This window comes from Anolis carolinensis, chromosome 4 (genome assembly GCF_035594765.1).
Source record: "Anolis carolinensis isolate JA03-04 chromosome 4, rAnoCar3.1.pri, whole genome shotgun sequence".
Lineage (NCBI taxonomy): Eukaryota > Metazoa > Chordata > Lepidosauria > Squamata > Dactyloidae > Anolis > Anolis carolinensis.
In genome coordinates, this window is record NC_085844.1 from 114,190,758 (window position 1) to 114,213,721 (window position 22,964).

Below are 22,964 nucleotides of genomic sequence, written 5' to 3' on the forward strand. Positions count from 1 at the left end.
TCCTTTCATATTAATAGTGCTATCACTTGTCTTTTGGCAGATATTCCAGGCCAGATATGAGATGTTTGAAACTTCCTGATAGAGGAAAAGAACTTGGCAAAGACTTGGTGGATCTGCTTGCCCAGATTGTGAAAATAGAGATCCTCGTCCTCCTCTAGGCATAGGCTGATCTCCTTCATTGGAAGTCTTTCATTTTATCTTCAAGTCGTTGTTTAAATACCTGCATCCATCCTTTTTCCCATCCATAGGTGCTACTGCATCACTTTGTTCACCTGCAGCTTTTTCTCCTTACTTAGGCCAGAGTTGTCCTCTCTCTCGAAGCAAAGGCAGTCTAACTAAACCTCTTTAGTAGCTTGTAATGCAGATAATTATATAATACATATAAATAGTAATATATCATTATTTCCTCCCTTAAAATTCATAAATGTTTATAGTTGGTGTCAAAAAATACTTGTCAAATAATGATGCTCTCAAGAAATACTAAATTGTGTGCAACACCGCTTCTGGTCTGTCTTAATAATTTGTACCAACACCATCCATCAGTCCCTAGCCCTGTCTCTGCAAAAATGAACATAACAATGAATTGTTGTGTTCTGCATCTATAAATATCAAGTTTAGCATTATTTTATCCAGAAGCTCGCAGAAAAGCTATCAGGATGAGATGCATCCCCAATTACAGAATTGGTAATCAGAGAGATAAATTTGAGGTTCCCTTTAGCTATCCTGACTCATGTTTTCAAATGCCATTTAAGACAGAGGCCATGACCCAGTTGCAAAAATTAATTATACACTGTCAGAATAATCCCTATGCATATTCATTCTTAAGAAAGACCCATCACATTTGGTGGGGCTTTCTTGGAACATGACAAACTCTTCCTCATTAATACTTTCTAAGCAGCTGTACTAGTATATTTTCTGCATTGGGGAGGTTGGAGAAGATGACCTCCAAACTCAGTAATTCTAAAATTGTAAATTAGTGTAGGATTTCAGCTTTCCAATCTGATGCAGAAGTAAATCTTCAGTTTTCGTTCCCTTTAGCTCAGTAGTTCTCAACCTTTGCTCCTCCCTTTGTTTTGGACTTCAACTCCCAGAAATCCCAATCAGCTGTTAGGAATTGTGGGAGCCAGAGTTCAAAATATCGGAAGAACCAAAGGTTGGGAAGCACTGCTTTGGCTGGATGATGCCCAAATAACCAACTCTCCAATTGCCCTCATTTCTCAGGAACATTCTCAATTAATCTTCTCTCATCCCAATTTTGCAACTGCTTTAAAAACAATCTAGTGTTTCACTTCACTTCCACTTTACCCATTTGTTTTCAATTCACTTTTAAGTGAATTCAGAGTGCAAAAGTAAACTGTTTCAACATCTTCTAGCTGGTTTGTTCTTCATCATTAATAACATTTGGCACCTTGGCCACACTCTGATATCTGTTGGAGAATATGAAATAATTATGTTTTAGCACTGCATAATAGTACAAAGAACATACTGTCTGTCTTGAAACTATGCAAATGTGTAAAATGTTTATATATCCCCAAATATATTAGTATGGGAACACAGTCTGTGTTTTCCAATTATTCATACTTTTAAAAAAATGCAACATGGTCATTTTCGTTGTGTTTTATTTTGCTCAACTAAAATGAAAAATAAAAAGTCTCTAAACTTCTGGTATAGTCTTTAGATGCCTGCTCATATTTGTTTCTGTAATTGATTTTATTTCTTCTTCTCTTTTGAAGATAAAATGGAAGTCTACACAATATTCCAAGTATAAGCGCAACACAGAATTATGCAAGTTCTTTAAGGCCTGGAGAAACATGATAATATCACAAAAATTTAATAAAATTGTTTTTCCTCATTCCTTTTAAATTAGTCAGTATTAAAAGACTATTTAGAGAGCTGATATGTTGTAGTGGTTTGAATGCTAAATTACAGTTCTGGAGACACAGATTTGTATCCCATTTGACCATGGAAACCCACTGGATAACGTTGGGCAAGTCACGCACTCAGTTTCAGAGGCAGGTAAAGGCAAACTTCCTTTGAATGAATTCTACCAAGAGAACCCCGTAATAGGTTTGCCATAGGATAGCCATAAGAAAGAGAAAAATGACAGCAGCAGCAACAAATGAAAATTTGGGATTAATCTGCTGAAGCAATAATCAAATTATATATTTCAGTTAGTATCTGAACTGGAACAAAACCAGATAATGTAAAACATATATTCTAATGAAACTGAACTGAACTGACATTTTCTAACAGTACAGCTCCCTGAAAATAATGGCATCTAAATGTACCCTTTTCACAGGTACTCCATTGATCGAAGCAGCGATCCTGGACGTTTCTTTTACGTTGACATTGCAACAGGGGCTCTGATGACTGCACGACCACTGGATCGGGAAGATATTTCGTGGCACAATATCACTGTGCTGGCCCATGAGCTGAGTAAGGCAAACTACAATCATGGATAAAATAAGAAGGGATGGTGCAGTCCGGGTTGAAATATTAATTTCAGGCATTTCAGCTGGCCAGGATGTATTATTGCGTCTATCACAATCCTCCTTTTAAATGTTATGTTACTAGTTTCTAACACAGAAATTCAAGAGCTGGTTCATGTGATAGCCAAAATCCAGCATAATACAGGGTGTTTGAAAAATAACTCCCCAGTTTTAAGTATAAATACATTAAAACTAGGGTGTTCTTTTTCAAACACCCTGTATATTATTATTATTATTAATTATTATTATTATTAAACTTTATTTGTACCCCGCTAGCATCTCCCGAAGGACTCGATGCGACTTACAAAGGCCAAGGCCTCAACACACAATATAACAATACAAAACAAAAGGCAAATTAAAAACAATTAAAACAGTATAAACAACAAGCAATAAACAATACGCTAAAACACAATAAAACTGGGCCGGGCCAGAGTAATGTGTACAAGATTAAAAGTGCTGATGTGACAGGTGATATATAAGGCTTCTAGGGCAAGTGCAGAGGGCGATATACGATCTTAGTTCTAATAAAGTGCTTATGGGACTTGGTATTGGAGATTTCCTATTAATCTGGGAAGGCACATTGGAACAGCCAGGTCTTCAAGTTCTTTCTGAAGACTGCCAATGTAGGGGCCTGTCTGAGATCCTTGGGGAGGGTGTTCCAGAGTCGGGGGACCACCACAGAGAAGGCCCTGTCTCGTGTCCCCACCAACCACGCTTGCGACGCAGGCGGGATCACGAGCAGGGCCTCTCCAGATGACCGAAGTGAACGCGTGGGTTCATAGACAGAGATGCGGTCACGGAGGTAGGATGGTCCCAAACCATTCAGGGCTTTGTAGGTAAGCACCTGCACCTTAAATTGGGCTCGGAAAATAAATGGCAGCAGTAGTACTGAGATTTTCAGCACCCCTGCATTTTTGCAGCCTTGTGGAACAGATTTTGAGGAGGGGAGTCAAGGGGAACAACTGCAGAAACTGTTTCCCCTTTCCATACTTTGGTGAAAAAATACCAAGCATAGGATGCTACCCAAATAAACACACTGGCACACCCAGAATGCCCCATATATCCCAGTTGACCCTTCCTTTTATCTATTTGTGTATTAATGTATTCCTATATTTCTAATGATGGTCTAGATTTGGTTCTTAATCCTGACTAGACTAGACCCATTGAATCACTGAAATTTATCTACTTGTTGACTCACCATTCAACAAATGATTGTTCTCTAGTTGGAAGGAATCAACAGAATCAACAGCCTATGTTTAAATAATAGATGTTAACCTTTTGTAGGGAAAACAATTTTATTATACACATAAAGCAAAAAGAGTGTGATTAAAGAGTCTTTTAGATCCCTCCCCATTACAATTTGTAATATATGCATATACTGGATCCCACTTAATGGCACTTAAGGGACTGAGAGGAGATTGCAGATTGTGAATGTCGTCCACCCTTTCTTTTCCTTTTCCAGAGGGGGAAAAATTCACTTTTCTTGCCTAAGGTGCAGTTAAAGAAGACACTGCATTGGATTTGTTTTCTACCTCTAATGGACAGAAGTGAAAATATTTGCAGCAAATTTGAGGCAAACTTCCATCATCCCCTTCATTCTCAATTTCTCCCCCATGCCCATAATAGTGGTTTCAAGGGGATGCAGATAATAGTGAACCCCATATTTTGACTATGCTTGTTCCAGAAGCATACCATAGAATCACACAAGGTCATGGAGAGTCCCACAAACACTTTCAGGAGGAAATATTTTTTGAAGTGTGGGCAATGAAGTCATGCATATTGAATCTGGGGACAAGGGGTAAATACTGTATTTAAATACAGCAATCCTCTGCCCTTATGCCGTCACATCCAGGCACCCTTTAAAGCTTTAAGATGTGCTTCTTCCTTTGCCCAGGTGAACTGCAGGGGCCTTACTTAGAAGCTCTGAAATCCCAGTAACCAAAGGCACTTCAAGTTGAACAATCAAACAAAAAATTATTTTCACAAAGTCCTTGGCAGACTTGGCACATGTAGTTAAGGTTGCAAATATAAACAGTCAACTTAAAATCTTGCAGATGTTCCTTTCTTGCTTTTCCCCTTTAGTTGCTGGTTCAACTTCCTCCAAAGGTGAAGAGATCCTGAGATCCTCTTCACCCTAGCCCTGAGCTGCTATCAGAAAGGTCTGTCATTATCTAAGCTCAAAGCTAGTTTTTGAGGCGAAGTAGATTGAACTGCTTCCAGTGGCAGAGAAATCCTGAGATATTCTCTGCCCCCGTGCTAAGCTACTATTTTTAGAAAGAGCAGGTCTTTCCCTATCTATGCTCAGCACTGGTTTTAAAGGCAGAGGTCAATACTTATGATGGCTTGGTCTGGGCTGGCCTGGCTTGGCCACACAAGCACATCTGAGTTCTTTCTTCTTCAGTCTAGAAGGCAAGAGGCTTCTCAAAATGGAGCCTTCTTTCCCCAGGAAAACGGGCAGTCTCCAGAACAAAAAGATACATTTGCATGCTACAAGCAGCAAAGACTTTGCTGAGCTGGCTACAAACTCTGCTAATGGCTAACTATCAGAGTGCTGCAGAATCTGCAGCAACCCTGGAACAAATGCAAACAGGTGCTATTTCTACAACTCTGGGCAGCTTGTAAAATCAAACTCCTGGGAGACGGAACAGCCCTGTTGTCAGTCTTTTAGCTGTGGCTAGGAGGAACTCAGTGTTAAGACTGCATCAGCCATAAGGAATGCATACTTAGAAGCACTGCAGTGCAAGTCACATTTTACATCTGATTCAGAGAATGAAACTAGTTGCTCTTGAGGGGTTCTGTAAATGAAAAGAGAAGCATTTGTTTACTTAAGACGTTAACATTAATATTCAGGAGAGTCATGTTCTTTATGTTCTTCCCCTCTTTTGTGGGGGAGCAGCTTAGATTAGTACTAGCACATGCTCGTGCACTCATACACACACATAACAAATATTAGTAGCAAAAAACAGATGCTGATAATATTGCCGGGCTTATCAGAGTAGAGAGCAGCATTATCAGGGAGGATTGGATGGCTTAGGGAATTGCTAATGAGCTGAGAGCCTTTCACTTCTAGGTCACTGGTTCAAACCCTCCTTGAGCCAGTAGCAAGTGACAGTCATGACCATCTGCTTACTTTTATGTTTCTTTTATACTGTCCTGTAGAAATGCTTTTGTAATAAACCTTGCTTAGGGCAGAAAACACTGCTTACCAGCTTCTCAGATATGCTATACCAAAACTAAGTTTGAGGTCACTGTCACTTTAGAACTACTTCGGCATTTCTAAGTATAACCCTCTGCATCCATTTAGGTCAAAGATTGAGTTTATGAGATACTGGACATGGCATGCAATGTTCTAACAAAAGAGATATGGTTCAACAAAATAAGACTTTTTTAATGTGGAGATCTCAACTTCTTCCCTATAACACAGCATAACACAACACCAATAAGCCTGAGTTTCTCTATCTCATCCCATCCTGACATCATGAGGGCATTTGACACCGTGATGTAATTTTTCAATGATTTTCTTCTCAAAAGAAATGACAAGTAAATATAGCAAGTTTCTTCCTCCTAAGAAAATGTATTTTAAAATAGTTTTTCACACTTTAGAACTTATTATGTGAAAATTTGCAAATATCAGTTTTGCACCAAAAACTATCAAAAATTTATTCTGTGCTGAAAAAAGTATTTCTATGCAGGAAATATTATATGGGGAACATTTTGTGCAAAATTTGCCCATGTTGGATTTGCACAGAAAAAAAGAATGTTCTGGATAGGAAACAGCCCTTTCTGCACATAAATATTGTTTTGTTTGCAGAAAATTCTGTTTCTGGCTGAAACAATCACATGCAGATTTGTGTAGAATAAAGCCTTAATTGCAGAAATTAGCATCAATCTCTGGGATTTTTCTTATCATAACCTCTCAGCACTCAAAAACATGTTTTTCACCATGTTGTTGAAGGCTTTCATGGCCGGGATCACAGGGTTGTTGTATGTCTTTTGGGCTGTATGGCCATGTTCCAGAAGTATTCTCTCCTGACATTTCGCCCACATCTATGGCAGGCATCCTCAGAGGTTGTGAGGTCTGTTGGAAAGTAGGCAAGTGAGGTTTGTTTATCTGTGGAAAGTCCAGGGGTATGCCTTTCGAGCTGTATGGCCATGTTCCAGAAGTATTCTCTCCTGACATTTCGCCCACATCTATGACAGGCATCCTCTCACACCCTGGACTTTCCACAGATAAATAAACCTCCCTTGCCTAGTTTCCAACAGACCTCACAACCTCTGAGGATGCCTGCCATAGATGTGGGTGAAACGTCAGGAGAGAATACTTCTGGAACATGGCCATACAGCCCGAAAGACATACAACAACCATGTTTTTCACCGGGTTTTTTTTCAATATTTTGCAATAGTCTTTCCACTCCATCACACAGTCTGTTTGCTGAAAACAAAGGGAGAGGGAATCTAGACATATTAAACATCACACACATCAAAAATGGCACACCTATTCCTGGCTATTTCCACAGATCATCTAGTCAGATTCATAGTGGGAAGGCTTTGTGAAGTGAAAATTTGTGGTAGGGCTACATCATGTCACACCATGACATTTTGTGTGAAGCAAATTGTTTCCAATCTGAAATTGAAACAAACAAGCACTGACTCAGACAGACACATTCTGGCACCTTTTTAATTGCGTATTTATAGAAGTTGACATAGCTTGTGACAAGGTGCTAGCCTAGCAAAATTGTGTGAAAGAGACCCTTATATGAATCAACACCTCAATGTGACCCCTATTGCCATGACCAATGCATGTTCTATAAATACCTAGTTCCTTTTCTTTAACTACTATAATAGTGCACATCATTATAGTTGCTCATATAGTTGTATGGTGTAGAGATTCTGGAATGTAAAATTAGCATTCCCAGTTACGACCTCATCAGACAGACAAAATCGTCTGTCCTGCAACACTTCACTTGAGGCACAGAGCCCGCCGGCTCCCATCACATGACATCAGTCTACCTCCAGCAGACTCTGTGCCTCAAGTGAAGTTGAAGTGTTGTAAAAGTCAATGCCAGCAACACGGGAGGCTTCCTGTGTTGCATAGGAAACAACGGGAGGAAGCCAGGTGACAACACTTCCTCCATGGGATGAGGTGAGGGACAAAGTGGGTGATGCGGGACAACAGGTTCCCCCACCCCAACCAGGCCCCACTGGATTAGTCATGATGAGTGATGAATACTGGCCTCAATGTGATGAGGTTCTGAGTATGTGACCAATAATGACCCCATGCAATTCTCTGTATGTGCTAGCTATCTGAAATGAACATCTCTGAAGGTGACATTAATTTTCTGCCATATACAGAAAATTTGGTACTATACCATCTAATCATTATGACACCAACATGATTGTTTTAGAAGATGTTATCAATGCCAAATGCTCACATTCTAAGCCAGGAGTGGATCCAAGTGTTATTGAACTGAAGGATCTATGAAACCTCACCATTGGCTATGAAGGGTAGGGCTACCCTGTTTCCCCGAAAATAAGACATCCCCGGAAAATAAGACCTAGTAGAGGTTTTGCTGAATTGCTAAATATAAGACCTTCCCCGAAAGTAAGACCTAGCAAGGTTTTTGTTTGGAAGCATGCCCGGCGCCTGCCAATCAGAACACCAGAGCATGCAGAATTGGTAAATGTACATACCAGTTGTACATGGAAATAATGGTAGTAACAAGAAATTTTTAATAGGATTCACAGTTTGTCCGGTTATGTTGGTTTGTGATGACAACTACTGTACAGTATATAATAAATGTTCTTTTTTTATTCAACAATAAATGTGAATTCTTCTTCATGGAAAAATAAGACATCCCCTGAAAATAAGACCTAGCATATCTTTGGGAGCAAAAATTAATATAAGACCTGCCTTATTTTCGGGGAAATACAGTAATTGAAATTGCAGTCCAGCACTATATGGAGAGCAACTTGACCAGCCATACGTAATCAAAAATAAATCAACACGTAACATTTGTATATTTTTAAATTGTATTGAAATGCTTTTAATGTTGTGGAGAGAGAAAGCAGGATATAAATATAAATGAATATCATCATCATCATCTCTTGACTATTCCAATCTAAACTTATAGAAGTAAATGCAACAGGTATTTTATATACTAGGCTAGAAAGTGTCGAATTGCATATAAATAATTAAATCAGGGCCTCAAGAGTTGCCAGCTGTATGTTTTAATATGCCACTTACCCACCTGCTCTTCTTAGGGAGCATTTTCTTCACTCAAAATCTCTAATGTAATTGAGACTCCCAGAATTAATTTAGGCCAAGATCAGATTTCTTTGGTTTTAATTTGTTCTACCTTCTTTCAGACAGTCCTTCACACGTTGGCAGTGTTTCAGTCACAATAAGAGTCCTTGATGTGAATGACAATGCTCCAGAATTTCCCAGGTTCTACGAGGCCTTTGTGTGTGAAAATGCAAAAGCTGGACAGGTAAGAAGCCAAGAAAAAAGGTGGGTGAGCAAAACCAACACCACAAGCTATGCAGATACCCCACTTTATGGCTTTAGCTAACAAAGAAATAAAGAGACTGAACTATAGTATTTGATGATCTGCCACACTGCACTCCAAGGAAATTTAAATGCAATCAATGTAATTAAGAAAACCAGAGTTATACTTCCAGGTTTCACCTGATGCAATACTGGTGAGGTCAAGTTAGATTGCAATAGGATGATTCCCATAGAAGGCATAGCTCTGCTTTCTTTTTTTAAAGGGAATTCCTTTATTAATAATGCAATTAATTTTTATAATTTTCTTGGTGTAACAGACCTCAGAGGAAAGGCCTCAAATCCTTTTTATTATCATTTGTTGCTTTTATCTGCGCATCACAGCAAAATACTCCCACTGGACTATTGACTCATTCCATCTCTTTTGTATAGTCTTAATGTGATTCTTAAATCAGGCCCTTTAATCTGTAAAACAATCAGCTTTTTAAGTATTTCAGTTCAATTGTTTGCCAGAACATTCTTCCTTTTCATCATTCAGTGCAACCAAAATATAATGATCCTGTGTTCTTCCGCTCCCTTAAATAACCACAAGTTTCAAGGGAAGGACTAACCAGAAAAACAAAAGAATTGGAGTCTCAGGTGGAATATGAAAAATGCAAAAGAGTAGTGCTTTTGCTGCTATCACCAATTCCCTCAATTTGTTCAAAAGCAACATCGCTTGCATTTGGGAATCAAAAAGTTGAGATATGATCTGCAAGGCTTTATTGCATTGGGATTTTCTGTTAGTAAAACAACAATTTTTGGAGCATCTTGAGATATGTCTCTTGTCGCATGTAAGCAAATTCCCATTTGAAGGTAGGTTTGTTATTCTGAGCCCAGTGAGATACTTCTCAAGTTAAAATTCAGCATAAATTTATGCAATGAATTTGATAGAAAAGTGAGGAAACTTGCTTTACCTCCAAGGTAAACGTGCTTTACCTCCAAGAGAGAAAAAGGATCATGGCTGAAAAAGTATACTCTTTTGTCTTCCACTTCTACTATTCAAGCATTGGTTGCAGACAGGATTTGATTGTATGGCTGATTTGACACTGGGGTGAATTTAGTGATGCCCATCGGTCACCAGAAGCCCCTTGGGTCACAATGTATAACCTCTAATCCTTCTCAAGCACCAGATCCAACAATGGCGCAAATGACACCTCCTCCCAGGCTCAAAATATGCTGCTGCAAACACAGTAGTTTGCAAAGCCAAACATATCTGTACACCTTTAAAAAAATGAGCTGGTTTCAAAACCAAGAGGGATGTAGTGTCATTTTGGGCATTGTATATGGTGGCACAGTGTGTTAAAGTGCTGAGCTGCTGAACTTGCAAACCGAAAGGTCCCAGGTTCAAATCCCGAGAGCGGAATGAGCGCCGCTGTTAGCCCCAGCTCCTGCCAACCTAGCAGTTCGAAAACATGCCAATGTGAGTAGATCAATAGGTACCTCTCCGGCGGAAGGTAACGGCGCTCCATGCAGTCATGCCGGCCACATGACCTTGGAGGTGTCTACGGACAACGCCAGCTCTTCAGCTTAGAAATGGAGATGAGCACCAACCCCCAGAGTCGGTCACAACTGGACGTAATGTCAGGGGAAAATCTTTACCTTTACCTATAGGTTGTTGGAGGGAGCAGAAAATGATGCCTGCCCTTTCCCTTGGTTTAATACCTGCCCACATTACTTGTTTGAATCTATAAGGGCCCTTCTACACTGCCATATAATCCAGAATATCAAGGCAGATAATCCACATTATCTGCTTTGAACTGGATTATCTGAGGCCCCTTCTATACATCTGTATAAAATCCACATTGAACTAGATTATATGGCAGTGTGGACTCAGATAAACCAGTTCAAAGCAGATATTGTGGGATTTTCTGCGTTGATATTTTGGGTTATATGCCTGTGTGGAAGGGCCCTGAGGGCGCATCCTGACAGAGTCTAAAACGCCACGTTTTTATGATGTCCAAACGACACCCCACATAAAAACAAATTCCTTCAAGACAAAGCAGGAAAACCTGCTTTGTCCTGACTTTATTTTTTTTATTTTTTTCGTGTCAGGAGCAACCGGAGTTGCTTCTGGAGTGAGAGAATTGGCTGTCTGCAAGGACGTTGCCCAGGGGACGCCCGGATGTCTTGATGTTTTACCATCCTTGTGGGAGGCTTCTCTCATGTCCCCGCATGGAGCTGGAGCTGATAGAGGGAGCTCATCCACGCTCATGTCCCCGCATGGAGCTGGAGCTGATAGAGGGAGCTCATCCACGCTCTCCCCGGGTGGGATTCGAACCTGGCAGCTTTCAGGTCAGCAACCCAACCTTCAAGTCACGAGGCTTTAGATCCGGATCTTCCTGAAAGTCCCAGGTCTGACTGACTATGGCCACTGTCTGGACTGCCCACTCGGAAGTCCTGGGACTTCCGAAGGGGAAGTTTGCACAGCCCACTCACATTTTCCAGGCTGAATCAGCCCAGAATACCCAAGAGGTCTCTAACCCACTCCCCACCCCCAGAAGGGCTTTAAAAATAAAATAACTTACACGGCCGGTATTACATTGCTGCTGGAGCACCCCTGATATATAAATGATGTACCAGGAGAAAGGGGGGAAAGAAAATTGCTCTAGCCTCCCTTCTTCTGCCACGTCATTTCTATGCACCAAGAGAAGTCTGGCAGCAGTGTAATGCTGGTCGGGTAAGTTATTTTACTTTTTAAAGTCTTTGGTGGGGGGGAGAGGTTTGGGTGGCTTGGTGTTCTCCCAGAAGGTACCAGGAGGACCTCTAGGTACTTCCCCTTCCACCCGCGGAAAGCTCAGGCTATGGGGGCAGGTGTGCAAACTAAAGTCTGCCCAAACCCAGGTTTTTTAAACCTGGGCGGTGTGGACTTTTCCGCTGTGTGGTACTGACTGAGTCTACATTGCCAGATAATCCAGTTCAAAGCAGATAATCTGGATTTTATACAGCTGTGTAGTAAGAGCCTAAATTGTGCTTTTTCTTCATTAATATTCTTCTTTAGTCCTCTTTTGCTTTTCTTCAGGAAAAGCAAGAAAAGCAAAACCTGGGGAGAATCCAATAAAATTCACAAAGACATTTCTCAAGATACCCAAAAGTTTTGTGTATTATTTGAAAAAACATTCAGCCCACTGTTCCTCTATTTTCAGTAAGCCATTTAAAATCAAAATTTGATCCTGGAATAAAAAAATGTTCAGCCAGGACTTCTAGAACTATTTACATGGAAGATTAAAACTGGTTGAGCCTCGTGGTCAAGCCAGCAAGCCTGGAGTGACATCATCTCCCCATAAATTTAGATGATCCTGTTATCTGTGCTTCTCCCTGTTGGAGATGGAAGTGGATGAACTCAGGATGTTCTGCAGTGTTATACTGTTGAAGTATGTATAGGCCACCTGAATGAGTCCTTCAATGAACTTGTCCATCTCAAGTATGGATTACTTTATCCATTTTGTTTATCCACAGCTAACTACTGATTCCCCACAGCGTTCTGATTGCCTCCATGGATCTCTGCTCCCTGTGAAAGATGCTGTTGTTGAAAAGCTAGTCCTGCTTTGTTTTCAATGCAATCATTGAAAGCTGTTTTCTCCCTCCACTGGAGCTGTCATCAATCTCTTTGTTTTGTTCTTCTGTTCTACAGCTGATTCAGACAGTAAGTGCGGTAGACCAAGATGACCCACAGGAGGGACAACACTTCTACTATAGCTTGGCTCCAGAGGCAGCTAACAACCCCAATTTTACTCTAAGGGACAATCAAGGTAATTGGAGTGGACACCCATTTGTTTTGCTAACTAATGTCTTCTGCAACGAGTTCAACTTGAGCGGCTCTGGCTTAACACTACGTCATGAGATTGCCATTGCAAGTAATGCCAACTGACACCTGCTTCTTAAAGGCAGCAATGAAATGACACATTATTTTACACTTTGAACAGTTACACAGAATTTGCGCCTGTGTACATATTTCCCAGTGACAGGTTCTTTTATTTAGAAGAAGTATGCCAATGCTAAGCAAATCCAAGCCCTTGGTGTCATGCTGGGGGCATTGTTTGTGAACGGGATTCGGCCCAAAATGCTTTAAAGGTCAGGTTAAGAAATGGACTGGAGGGGTGATTGGAGGGTTATAATTTTGCTCATTTTGTGATCTAAGTTTACACTGAGAGAGGAAGATAGAGTGGGGGCGGGGGGAGAGAGAGAGATCCTAAAGCAAATATAATTACATTTTGTTGATATTTCAGTTGTTTCTTTCCCCTCCTTCCTATTAGCTCATGTCTTCTCAATTTTATTAAAATGCAAGTCACTTCATATAGAAAGACATTTGTCACATAGGTAACAGTCAGGGCTTTGTTATTATTTTTTTTAAAAAACAAGGTAGACTAAGAGCAGTAGTTCTCAACCTAGGGTGTCTAGGTGGTTTGGCCTACAACTCCGAGAAATCCCAAACAGTTTACCAGCTGTTAGGATTTCTAGGAGTTGAAGGCCAAAACATCTGGGGACCCATCTGGAAAACATCTGGGGACCCTCTAGGTCAGTGGTTGAAAACCACTGACCTAGAGGGATGATTTTGCAAGAAGCTACAAGGAGCCACAGAAAACCCAGCTACAGAAGATTTAGGAAGTTTTCCAACTTTGTAGAGAGAAATATCTGTTCTCATCATAGAGATGGCAACGAGAATGAAAGGGTGCTTCCACACAGTGCAAATGTCAACTTCAACCCGGGTTTAAAAAACCTGGGTCGGGACAGACTGTAGTCCGCACACTAGCTGCAAAAGCCCGCGCTTTTGCGGCTGGGTGTCCGGATGTTCTCCCTATACCTTCCGGGAGAACACCCAAACACCACAACCCTCTCCCCAAACTCCTTTAAAAAGCATCAAAAAAGTAAAATAATTTACCCAGCTGGCCCTCGTGCTTAGGAATTTCCTCCTCCTTCCCCCCTTCTCCTGGCATGTCACTCCTAAGTGCCAGGAGAGGGTCGGCAGAAGAGAAATGTTGGCTGGGTTAATTATTTTACTTTTTTGATGATTTTTAAGTGGGTTTGGGGAGAGAGTTGTTTTCCTTGTTAGCCCGGAAAATCACGGGACAGCTGTCTGGGCTGCAGTCTAGACAGCGGAAGTAGTGGGTTTATCCCGCGCCTTCCTGGAAGGTGTGAAATAAACCCACTGTAAAATTAATTAGCCACAAACCAAGGTTTTCGTGGTTTGTGGAGAATTAATTTGTGGCTTCCAGAAAGGTTGTCTGGACAGCCCCTTTTTTGATGTGGGAAAACCCGCATTAAAGGGGCTGTCTTGAACCGCCCTAAGAGAATCAAATAGCTTGTTATATCAAGATTTGTGTGACTGGATCTGACCAATGATATTCTTAAATAAAAACTGTTTAAGACCTCAACACTCTTTCACATAAACCATATACTTGGAGATCAGCTAAAATGACACTTAATTTAGATGTTACCTAAAGGAATAAAAGCTGCCAAAACATGGGACCACATTTTTGTTATGTATCAATCTATGTGTGAAATGGGACTGATTTGACTGCTGCATACTTGCATGGATTTCATCCAGGCTAGTTACTCACATTGTAAACAAAAAGCATGACCTTACATGATAAAAGACAACACTTTTTCTCCAACAATCACACCATCCCACTGACCGGTCATTTAGGACAGTCAAAAATAGGATATGGACAACTATAGAATCTCTCCTTTTCTTCTTCTCAGAGAGGGACTGCCCATTTTACCATGGCTTTCCAAGAATGTTTGTTACTTGAGACAAAAGACAATATTATTATTATTATTTAGTTTGTTTATATCCCGCCTCCATCTCCCCCGAAGGGGACTCGGGGCGGCTCACAGAAATATCAAATAAAAGCAATAACAGTATACAATACATAAATAAACAAAAACACACCAATTATAAAATCTGAACATTTACATATGATATAAAAACACACTTAATAAAACATCGAATTAAAACCAGCAAGGTTGCAGTCATAGATAAGCTGAAGTGCACATTATGAGTTGTACATTCAAGATGACAAATAAAGTGCAGTAAATTCATTTGGAGTTAGTTTTGGATGGGGAAACCCTGAGCTAGTGTCAAGTTGACCAGGAGAAGTGCGACCAGTGCAGAAAGTCAAGGAACAAATTATTATGGGGATTGACAATCTTTAACCGAAGGCCTGTGTGAAGAGCCAGGTTTTTAGGCTCTTCCGAAACACCATCAGGGTGGGGGCTTGCCTGATCTCCCTGGGGAGCGAGTTCCAGAGCCCGGGGGGGGGGGCAATACGGAGAAGGCCCTCTCTCTCTCAAAATGGCACCTTTCTTTCCCAATGAACTAGATGGGAGGTGAGCAACAGGCTGGACTTTAGGGAATTGCTGGACATACTGTGTAACACATACAATTTTGTCTTCCAAGACAAAGAAATGACAGGAGATTAGGAGGAATGATTGGAGGGCTGTCAATGCTGTCCCCACCCCAGCATCTGATACCTGTGATTGCTTTACAAAGGTCTCATTTACACAGGTCAAGCAATATCCAATGGCAATAGTTATTAAGGAGGAAGGGACCCATAAGGTAGGAGAGTCTGCAGCAATTTGCTTTTGCCTGAATCTATAGGGCAAGGCAAAATTCTGCCCCCTTCTCTCCTCTCTCCCTACTGGGTTAATTCAAAGCAAAATACTTTTGTGCTCTGTATAAGTTTACAGCAATTGAAGTAAGACTTGGACAATAGAAAGTGATAGGCACATTTTAAAAACAGATGGAAAAGTAGAATGACAAGGGGTTAATTCGGACAATTCCGGTAAGAATTAAGATTTTTGGATTACAATCCCAGAATCTATAGAGCTAAAATAATTCTGAATTGTAGTCCAGCAATTATTTTTTTCCAAGCTCTGGGAGACGACTTTAGCCAAGTCTTTTGTATGTTGGGGCAGGGGTTGGGGAGGTCTACACTGACAATATTTCTGGTAGTTCTCTGGCTGACAAAATAGAAGTGTTTTAAAAGCACTCAACTTTGAAAGACAATAATGTCTTCTCACATCAACATATTATAGCTGGAAACTGCTCATATCAACTATTGGGAAACAGCTGCCAAGTTTTACAGGGCATTGCCGTGTTACAACACACACTGACCTTGTCTTCCTCTTTTGAACAAGCTCTGCTGATGAAGTTGAAAGAAATCATTGCTGCAACCTTTGCTGATCCAGGCTCACTTAACCCTGGAGGCATCATGCTAGAAAGAAAGAGAATGAGGGAGAGAGAAAAAAATTCTCAGCATCAGATGTTCTTTTTTAAAAATCTCAGTCAATGTATGGAGTGATTACAAGTGACAGCAGTAACTACGTTGTTATGCCTTGCTCTTCATTGTCAGAATAGACTGTCAGAAGGATAGCCGCTTTGAGTCTCCTTCGGGAGAAATAAAGTGGAGTATAAATAATAATAATAATAATAATAATAATAATAATAATAATAATAATAATAATAATAACCATCTATATATATAAAAGGGTAATGAAATTTCAGCCTAGGACAAAACAACAAAACTACACATCCCAGAAACACTAAACTTGGCAGCACAACCCCTCATCCATGCCTCTACATTCATACAACAACAAAAAAGAAAAATAAAGTCCTAATTAGAGGGAGAGGAATAATTGTTTTCATCCAATTGCTGCCAGTTAGAAGGCTAAGCTCTGCCCACTTGGTCTCCTAGCAACCCACTCAGCCCAGGGGACAGGCAGAGTTAGGCCTCACTTAGGCCTCTTCCACACTGCCTATAAAATACAGATTATCTGATTTTAACTGGATTATATGGCAGTGTAGACTCAAAGCCCTTCCACACAGCTATATAACCCATTTATAATGGACTTAACGTCGGGGGGAAACTTTTACCCTTTACCTTAATTACCACCAATTCCTCAATACTTTATTTCCCATACCACCATACTTCGCCACAGCAATGCGTGGCTGGGCACAGCTAGTTTTATATATGCATTTAGTGATAAACTGGTTCTACTCTAATGTTAATTTACTATTAAATAGATGTTGTGGGCTGTGCCAGGTCATCCTGGATTGCAACTCCCAGCCTAGCCAACTGAAACAAATGCTGGAAGCAGCAGTCTAACATCAGGAGGGTTACATAGTTCCAATCCAGACTTCTGAAATCCGAAATTCTCAAAATATTTAAATTGTCCACATGAGTAGCTGAGATAGTGACACCTTTGCCTTCTGATGGTTCAATGTGAAGAAACTTTGTTTCATGCATGAAATTACTTAAAATATTGTATAATATTGCCTTCAACTCCCAGAAATCCTAACAGCTAGTAAATTGGCTGGGATTTCTGGGAGTTGTAGGCCAAAAACATCCGGGGACCCCAGGTTGAGAACCACTGGTCTAACATGAATTTAATGTTTATGTTGGGTCCCATCTCCAAGATATCGATACACATATTCCAGAATCCAAAATAATCAGAAATTCCAAACACTTCCAGTCCCAAGTATTTTGAAATTTTCTTCACCATCATCAGTAAGGTGGTGATTCTAGCTCACACTGATGATCTGTCTATGTACCTAAACAATATTTAAGGACCTCATCCTACAATGGGATAAATGGGTGGAATCATCTTTGAGTGGCATTCCATAATGTTCTGTCTTTAAAGAAGACAGAGAATTTACTCACCCCCATCACACAGGATTGCTTCTCCCATTTCTAGCTCAACTATCCACCATTTCCCATCACACTGGCGGGCGTTGACTCCTCCCATTTCATAGAAATCAGCACATTTTTAAATCACATCATTTTATGAAATGTGCCCGTCTTCTTTAAACCCCTACTCTCAAGGAGACAGCACACTTTTGAAAACACTTCTTCCAATGAGACCCATACTGTTCTTAAACCACTAACGGTGACAGAAGGAGCATTGAGGAGCATTACCTGACCACCCACATAAACACCACATTGAAACATCACAAAATGGAGATTAAATGGACAAATCTGCCACTTCTCATCCTAAGGGGAAAAATACACATTTTAACGTGCAAAGAAAGAAGTGAAGTTGATTCCTGCCTGTCTTTCAAATCCTCCCATTTCTACATGCCATTGAGTTGGAATCAAAAAGGCAACCCACAGAGCAGGTCTTGTATCTTATGATGAGATCCATGAAATCCCATCTTTGAAGTGTACAGAAACAGTATAAAACCTTCATCTGATGAGGTCCTTTGAGAGAGATTTGTGGATGCATCACAATTTTGTGGTTGCAACCTAAAGAAGGACCCATGTCAATGCAGGATTTTACAGATAGGATGAATGCTACTCATATTGGTTAAAGACCAACCATCCCCATAATTAATTATGTTCCTTGACCTTTCCTCTATCGGTCGCACTTCTCCTGGTCAATTTTGATATTAACTTAGGGTCCTTCCCATCCCAAATTGACCTCCAATGAATTGGTAGCACTTTATCTGTTATCTTGTGTTTACAACTTATAACAAAGTGCACTTTAGCTAGTCTATTACTTAACTTCGCTGTTTTTAATTCCATGTTTTATTAAGTGTGTTTTTATTTCATAGGTTAATGTTTAAATTTTATAATTGGTGTATGTTTTGTTTACTGATGTATTGTTTATTGTCACTGTTTTTATCTGAAATTATCTGTGAGCCGCCCCGAGTCCCCTTCAGGGGAGATGGAGGCAGGGTATAAATAAACTTATTATTATTATTTTATTGTATGACACAGCAAACAAGATAGACATGCTGGATTTCATATCACAAAATCACAAGTCGAACACTTCCCAAGCGTTTAGGACTGTGTGATGTATTTTCAGATGATGCGTCAGATCCCAGTAGGGTGGCCTTTTGCAGTTGACAGATCGTAATTTTGTCAATGTCTATTGTTTCCAAATGCCGGCTGAGATCTTTTGGTACGGCACCCAGTGTGCCCATCACTAATATTATTGTTGTTGTTGTTGTTGTTGTTATTATTATTATTATTGTTATTTCTCATATTGCTTCTGCTCTGCGATGGCCACTACTGACATGGGTTGTTTCTACTCAATCTCTGGACAAGCCCCATGGGTAGCATCAGTTACATCAAAAACCTGATAAACCAAAAGCATGTGTTTTTATTTATTTATTTATTTATTTACAGTATTTATATTCTGCCCTTCTCACCCCGAAGGGGACTCAGGGCGGATCACATTGCACACATATAAGGCAAACATTCAATGCCATAACATAGAACATAGACAGAGACAGACGCAGGCACGGATGGCCTCGAACTCATGACCTCTTGGTCAGAGTGATTTGTTGCAGCTGGCTGCTAACCAGCCTGCACCACAGCCCGGCCTGTTTTTAGGTGGCAGTTTTGTCCTAGTAGTCTTCCTCTATCTCTTATCCTCCTCTACATGCACAACTTTTATCCTCCATTTCCCATGGGTCCCAATTAATATGGCATTTGGTGAAAGTTCATAGGAGTTGAAAACATCTAGAAAGCACCAGCAAGTAAGTAGAATCATATGCAAACATATCACAGCAGGAGTCACTTCTCTGTAGTGTGTTTTATTGAGCCATCCTGACATGTTAAACATAAAGTACACCTACTGTTCATGCCATTTGAATGTGAAAAGACAATTCTTTTCTAAGAGATGTGATACAGCAAGGGCTTTTACCTAGACCTGTTAGGAGAGAAATGAGAGTGCTTTAGATTTGTGACATCCATGTCTTATCCCATCATGTTAGTTGCAAACAATACTTATGGCATCAAGTCACTCTGGCAACTTATGAGACAAGCACAAACAAGATTTGGCACAAATGCATTGCACTTGAATTGTCAATTTGTCAACAAGTCTGGAAATTTCCGTAGGGGTGATCTGGATGCCTGCCCTGATATCAAACTAGTCAAAAAAGGTTAAAAGGGTGATGAAAACGTATCTATTGTTGGAAAAATGTACCTTCTTGAAACCAGAAAGATTAGATCATTTTTCATTTTTCTCCGTGAGAAAACTAAAAGCAGCAGAAAACTAGTCAGTAAATCAAGCTAAATGCCAATCTAATTCAAACCTACTGAAAATCTCTATGTCTATCTAACTGTTTATATGTCTATCTATCATCCGCTTAACTGGCTCTATATTCTCCAGAGTGTAGGGCAATGATGGGCAACCTTTTGCACTTGGTGTGTCAAAATTCACCAAAAAACCTAGCATGGCTTGGGTGGTGTGTCACTTTAAGGAAAAAAAACCCTATAACTTTGCAATATGTATAGTTTAAATAACAAAAATATATAATTGTAATATATAACTGTATTTAATAAATCAAAAACTATTTACTACCATTATTTCCATGTACAACAATCTATGGTACCTCTTGCAGTTTCCACTCTGATTTCTCTCTATTCTAGTTTCAATGTAGTCATGAATAATAAATAATATAATAATAATATAATAGTAATAATATGATAATATACTACAATAATAATAGAATGATATATATAAATGTGGGTCCCCTGGTGGTGGCACAGTGTGTTAAAGCGCTGAGCTGCTGAACTTGCAGACCGAAAGGCCCAGGTTCAAATCCCAGGAGCAGAATGAGCGCCCGCTGTTATCCCAAGCTCCTGCCAACCTAGCAGTTCGAAAACATGCCAACGTGAGTAGATCAATAGGTACTGCTCCGGTGGGAAGGTAACGGCGCTCCATGCAGTCATGCTGGCCACATGACCTTGGAGGTATCTATGGATAATGCCAGTTCTTCGGCTTAGAAATGAAGATGAGCACCAACCCCCAGAGTCGGTCATGACTGGACTTAATGTCAGGGGAAAACCCTTACCCTTATATATAAATGTAATGTGCATAATTTCCATGGAGTAAACACCAAAACCACTGGACCAAATCACACCAAATTTGTCCACAATTTGTCATCCAATCAATCTGCATGCTGCAGCGTGTCAGCAAAAATGGCTAGGCTTACACGTGCTTACACGTGTGTCATAGGTTGGCCATCACTGGTATAGGGGATAGTAATCATCTGTTTTAGGTTTAAAAGAGCAATATCATACAGTTGGAATTTATTCATTTTTTTTAATTCAATCTCTTTGGACCTCTTCACATGGGGGTTTTCAGCCCCATTTTTACAGTTGTCGACGAGGCCTGCCAAGCATCATCAGATGACACTTGGCAGACACTGCCCACATTCCTCCCAAAGTGGATGGGAAGTGTCACAAGATGCTTCCTTTTCCACGACGGAGAGGAAAGTGTTTTTCAGGTAGCACTTTCCTCCCCTTTTCCCCATATGACGGGGAAAGGACAATCATGCAACACGCATTGCTGCTGTTTCTCCCATCTGATGAGGACAGGAACAGGGTGCTAATGTGCCTTGTCCTATCTCCACCATATGATGAGGGAAAGCGGAAGGGTGCGCGGGGTGCCACAAGACACCCCACGCACCTTCCCTTTCGCTGGTGACTGCTGGCAAAATGCCATGACCCCAGGGGCCATGTGAAGAAGTCCTTACTCTCTCCTTTTTTATTTTTGCCCTCTTTTCTTCGTCTGCCTCTCTTTTTTGACCATCCAATTCACACTTAATCCAATAATCTAGAATGGAAAGTGAGATAACATAATTGGACATGTTAATAATTATCTTTTCATCAGTATTACCTCTATAATGTTTGTATAGTTAAAATATAATAAGAAAGAGAACAAAGAGTAAGGCACTTCCATGACATTTGGGGGAGAAAATATACTGACATTACATTTATAACATTCAGCAGTTACATCTCTGTCTATTGTTTCACTATTTATAATTATATCTATTTCCCAAAGCACCACACTAAAGCCAAATGATAAGAATCACTTCCAAAGACACGAAAAAAATTAGTGTGCCAGAGAAAATAATTACACTTGTCTGTTAAATTCCAGAATTATCATGTTTCCCCGAAAATAAGACAGTGTCTTATATTAATTTTTGCTCCCAAAGATGCGCTAGGTCTTATTTTCAGGGATGTCTTAGTTTTCCATGAAGAAGAATTCACATTTATTGTTGAACAAAAAAAATGAACATTTATTATATTCTGTACAGTAGTTGTCATCACAAACCAGCATAAGACAAACTGTGAATCCTATCAAGAATTTCTTGTTACCATTATTTCCATGTACAACACTCTATGATACGTATATTTACCGATCCTGCCTGCTCTGGTGTTCTGTTCGTTGGTCATGCTTCCAAACAAAAACTTTTCTAGGTCTTACTTTCGGGGGAGGCCTTATATTTAGCAATTAAGCAAAACCTCTACTAGGTCTTATTTTCTGGGGATGTCTTATTTTAGGGGAAACAGGGTAGGTCTGAATTATATACACCAAGAATTTATGTCCAGCAAGGGGATCTGCAGTAAATGCAGAAACTAGACAGCATATGCAGATTATCTCCCATGTATCCCAAAATCCCAGGTGTAAAGAGGAATGTATTCATTTTTAGGATTTAGTGAGTACATCCATAATACATTCCACATTCAGTTTAGAATCTAATTTAGCAACTTGTATCCGGGCCTGGTTCAGTCCAGATCAATCTAGACTCAGTTTCAACTGATCTAGATTCAGAATCACCATCAAGCTTTGGAAATCCAGATCTCCAGCCTTCCACTCTTTGACTTGGATTGAAAAACAAAGCATTACTTTAAGACTGATTTTTGAACATATAAAATTTGGGAACTGAAAATTGGAGATTCACACAGCCAATACCAAATAATCAACTGCAAACTTTTTGTTTTGTTTCCAGTCATATATAAATGTTTCTGGGTTTTTTAAAATGTGTTTATAAATGCTGTATCTTGGCAATTTATGCTGCTTCTGTTACAGCATTGTTCCACAAAAAGGCCAGTCATCTTAATCAGTTAACCTTTAACTGAGATATATAATAGTGATAAGATAATTAAATGACATTTGCAGAGAATGCATATGCTTTA

At 40.0% G+C, this 22,964-nt stretch overlaps 1 protein-coding gene across 3 annotated transcripts in view; it reads left to right on the forward strand.

Annotated features, from left to right (window-relative positions):
- cdh20 (cadherin 20) overlaps positions 1 to 22,964 on the forward strand; it is a 282,549-nt gene that overhangs the window by 254,732 nt on the left and 4,853 nt on the right. For all 3 annotated transcript variants that reach the window (XM_062977643.1, XM_062977645.1, XM_062977644.1), the window contains 3 exons: positions 2,300 to 2,436; positions 8,856 to 8,977; positions 12,665 to 12,782. In XM_062977643.1, the coding sequence (XP_062833713.1) occupies positions 2,300 to 2,436; positions 8,856 to 8,977; positions 12,665 to 12,782 (377 nt within the window). The remainder of the gene's footprint in view (positions 1 to 2,299; positions 2,437 to 8,855; positions 8,978 to 12,664; positions 12,783 to 22,964) is intronic.